The 4,234-nt window shown below is 36.9% G+C and overlaps 1 protein-coding gene across 1 annotated transcript; it reads right to left on the reverse strand.

Moving 5' to 3' along the window:
* Positions 1–1,658: 1,658 nt before the first annotated feature.
* On the reverse strand, positions 1,659–3,555 carry PAFAH1B2 (platelet-activating factor acetylhydrolase 1b, catalytic subunit 2 (30kDa); the record flags this gene model as incomplete). Its single annotated transcript, XM_008594038.1, has 1 exon — positions 1,659–3,555. A coding segment is annotated over one exon (279 nt), but the record flags the coding sequence as incomplete, so codon positions are not given.
* Between the last annotated feature and the right edge of the window lie 679 nt (positions 3,556–4,234).

Raw genomic sequence — 4,234 nt, forward strand, 5'->3', positions numbered from 1 at the left:
ACCAAGGGTTGCGATCCCATTACCAGTCAGTAAAAAAGACAAAAAGGAAAAAAAAAAAAAAGCAGGATGATCTAAGCATGCAAATTATTTATGACAAGATAAGAAAAAACCATCCCTTCTTTTTTCCCTTGAAATCCAAACTATGATAAAGGAAAGAAAGACATCAGCAAGTTTGAGCGAAATGTTTACATTTATATTGAAATTTACACTAAAACAGAATGAGTTCTACTAGTCAATGAAACTTTGCCAAAGCAGAATCACAAACTTCTGTTGGGGAGGTCCAGTCAGCTAGCAGCAGTGATCCCCAAGCAGGAACAGCAAGGAGAAGCTTGGGGGGACCCCTCTCCAAAAAGCCTCCTTTCAAGAGGCCCCAACTCACTTCTTCCACATGCACCCACACAGATTTAGGAACGTGGACATGCTCCTCAATTTCATCTATTTTTAGATTCTTCTTCACTGCAATAAATATAAAATTGGCAATGCTAATACACCACAGCAGACAATATTTCAGTCTTTAGCATACAACTGTAAACAGTGGCTAGGTTTAAAAAAAAAAGTTGAAACTTTTTTTTAACCATGAGAGACAGAATTCTTAAGAGCAGGGCATGAGCTGCTCAAAATTTGTTTTGTTGGAGGTTTTTGACAAAAGATTCAGGTTTAGGCAGGCAGATGTCCTCAACAGTCCAAATACACCCAAGGTGGTAGCCAGAGCACTGCCCATGGCAATCTAAAATATATGGGCAGCAAAACAACCTGCCCTGGGACACCCTTGGCAGTACATCTTCATTTGGGATAAGACCACAGACATCTTTATAGTTTCATCACTGGCTGCCATTTATCTAGTGCAGCAGGAATGAGTGGGCAAAGGAATTAAAATTTGCTGGGAGAGGAACAGAATGCTCTGCTAGCTGCCTGGAAAGTTGGCCCCTTAATCACAATGACAACTAGGACATTTCACTTGGACAGTGCATCAAATTTATATATTTTAAAAAAAAGTACAAAGACTAATAAGCAATAAGTTCTCCCACTAAACAAACTGGGATATTAATCAAAGAATATAGATGAACACTTTTTGCCTAAAGCAGTGCAAAGAAATCTGGCAAGAAATGAAAGTGGACTCAATATCTGCATGTTAGTAATGGGGAAGAATTTTATTTAAAAGGCTAGTGGTTCAAATACTATTGCTTGAATAGCTCTGGTAGATATAAAATGTAGTAACATCTGAAGTTTATACACAAAGCAAAGGAGCTGAAGGCCAGCTCACAAAAGGAATATTTGATCCTCAGTCAGGAGAGGAGCTAAAAGCGCATGCTACAGTAATAACCTAATGGATTTGTTTGGACTGTAACGCCACCCTCTGACAAACAGAATACCTGGATAGGAAACACACAAAATCCTGGCTTAATTAATTCTCCTCTTACAACTATACCTCACCTAAGAAAAAGCCTGTCTTGACAAAGTCATGAACCTGGGCTACTAAAAATAAAAAAATTTTAATATAGTAAACAAGTTTAGTAAACACCATGTGTATGAGGGTACATCAAAAAGTCTCTGGAAAAATGAAATCATAATATGAATCTTTCCATGAACTTTTTGAAGTACCCTTGTATTTTCTGTTATTAATGAAGACATGATACATTCAGAAAAGTATTTTTTTAAAAAAGACAAAAAAACAAAACCAAAATAATTCCTAGAAGCTTGCCAAGAAAAAAATCAGCCCAAGTTCTATCCTTCTCAAACAGAAGAGAATCTTAGCACAAATCTGCAACCCTCCTCCAACACACAAAAGTACTGCCATTTGCCTTGTAAGTATAATATAAAACACATAACTTAGTTATTAAAATTGAACATTAAGCAGAATCACTGCAGAGCACATTTTGATGGGTTACTTCAATACCCACCTGGTCCAGTTTAAAATATCTGCTTGCAGATCCAGTTCATACATATTCCATAGGTATACTGAACAATAAACCATCTGTTGTCCCATTATTTTTTTAAAATGGCAGTTCTTATAGCTCAACAAACATTAAGATTATAAAGCTCTCTCTTGAAACAAATTCTCAGATGAAGATACATTAATGGGGAACCTTAAAAAATTAAATGAACTTAGTTTTTTACTAAAATGGTGGGATAATGGTAGAATGTCTATTGTGAAGAGCAGTTTCATGTGTTTCCCCATGGAAAAAGCCAAATTTTTCTGAACTGACATAATTTAAAAACTAAGCCAATAAAAAAATAAAATGTACACCTTAAAATACTATAAAACTTGAAATAATATCAGGCATTATGGAATGGAAAACAGAGTTCTGATTTTTTTTTTCTAAAAAAGGAAACTGTAACAGGTTTTAAGGGAAAAAGAAGCAAACCAAACCAGAACTCTGAATATGAATAGCACTACACAGACTCTAGCACAGAACACACACCACACAAGAATGAGTTATATATTAGTAATATAATGAGAGTAAGTGGCTGGGGACTTATACTTGCAGCAACAGAGCTCCTAGGTCAAAAATGTGTTAAAAGTTTGTAATGTTAACAAGGACCAAAAAAAAAAAGAAAAAAAAAAAAAAAAAAAGGAATGAGGGAAAAGGGGAGGAAAGGCTGCATGCATGGGTCTATTATAAACATGATATTCAGCAGCATAAAAATAATACCCTCCAAAGAGTCCTCTGAATGGGGCAAAACCTATTTTTCACTGCTAAGTATGGGAAAGATCAAGAGAGTGGAACAAACTCACTTGTAACTACAGCATCTCCCATATTTGAATGACAAGCATGTTCAATCTGATGTTAAACATTGAGTATACATATGAGTAAAGCAAAATGAAAACAAAAGGCTAAATTATAAACCTTAAAAGCTGGAAAAAACCATGTTTTAAAGCCAAGTAGGTGTGATTCTGATGATTATTATATACGACATAATCCATAGAAAGAAAGGCCAAGTAAAGAATCTTCATATTATTCAGTATTTAGGTTCGATGCTGTCCTACGAAAAACAGCAATAATTCAATAAATGTGTCACACATACAACTAAAAAGTCCCCTCTGGTTTCAAATGAATTTAAACAACAATCTTCCTTGGCTAATTTTTTCCTGTGTCAAACAAACCTTCTATGTACAAGACCAGTTTAAATCCCTCCTCCCCTTCAAACACTAGATATGAACATCCAGGAACATTCTACAATGCAAAGTGCTTTAAGAAAGAGAAGGATTCTGTAGTGCCAGTGATATAACTGATCTGAGGAAGCTGGGATGCTATTAACACTGATGGTAGCCAGTCAGGCAATGGTGGTTTGTTTCTCCTCAGGTGTTTCCTCCAACAGCTGCATGATCAGTTCATGGAGGGGTTTGCAGATCTTTGCATAGCCCCCTCCTGTGAGATGCAGAAAATCAAACATGTCGTGGCAGGAGATGGCACCGTCCGAGTGCACGAAGCCCCCATCTATATCTAGGAGCTGCACATTGGCAAGCTTTGGCAGGGAAACCTTGAGAAGTTGGTTCACCTTGGCATTCTTTTGCCTCAAAGGATTGGGCTTCTCACCTCGAGGTAACAAGCCCTAGGACAGAGCAGAGAAGAACATTAAATAAGATTCACTTGTTTTTCTCTACCTATTTATTTGTGATTTCAGATATTCCTGGAACACTTGCTCCATTTGGCACTTTCTACACTCTTGATTTCTGAAACACTGGACTAGACTGGGCTTTTCTGGGGGTTTTTTTTGGTGGCTGGTAGATGCGGAGATCCAAATCTGTGAAGGTTTGGTGTTGTAAGGCTGTGCTCTAACTAGATTGGTTTTAATAAAAGCTGACCATTCCTTCTTAGTTTCCTCATGGGTTCCTCTTCCTCCTGTCCCTTCATTGTTGGTATTCTTCAGGAACTTGTTCTTTGCCCACTACTCTTCTCACTCTACACATTTTAGCCCAGATCTCTTCCTAGAGCTTCAGAATTACATACTAAAATTCTAGCTACAGAACAAAATTTGAATGTTCCTGGGCCCTCCCAACTTAACATGTCCAAAAGCAATTCATCATCTTTCCCCAAACTATGTTCCTTCTACATTCTCTTTATCAACTGGTCATTTCAACATCCCTGAGTCTATCATCCCACATACTTTATCTATTTATTATTAAATTACTCAGCTTTTGCATCCTAAATATTTCTCTAATCCATTTTCTTTTCTCCACCCTAATTATATATACACTGCTGTAGCTTGGGAACTTATTGCCAGTCACTTC

Source organism: Galeopterus variegatus, unplaced genomic scaffold, assembly GCF_000696425.1.
Source record: "Galeopterus variegatus unplaced genomic scaffold, G_variegatus-3.0.2 Scaffold10036, whole genome shotgun sequence".
Lineage (NCBI taxonomy): Eukaryota > Metazoa > Chordata > Mammalia > Dermoptera > Cynocephalidae > Galeopterus > Galeopterus variegatus.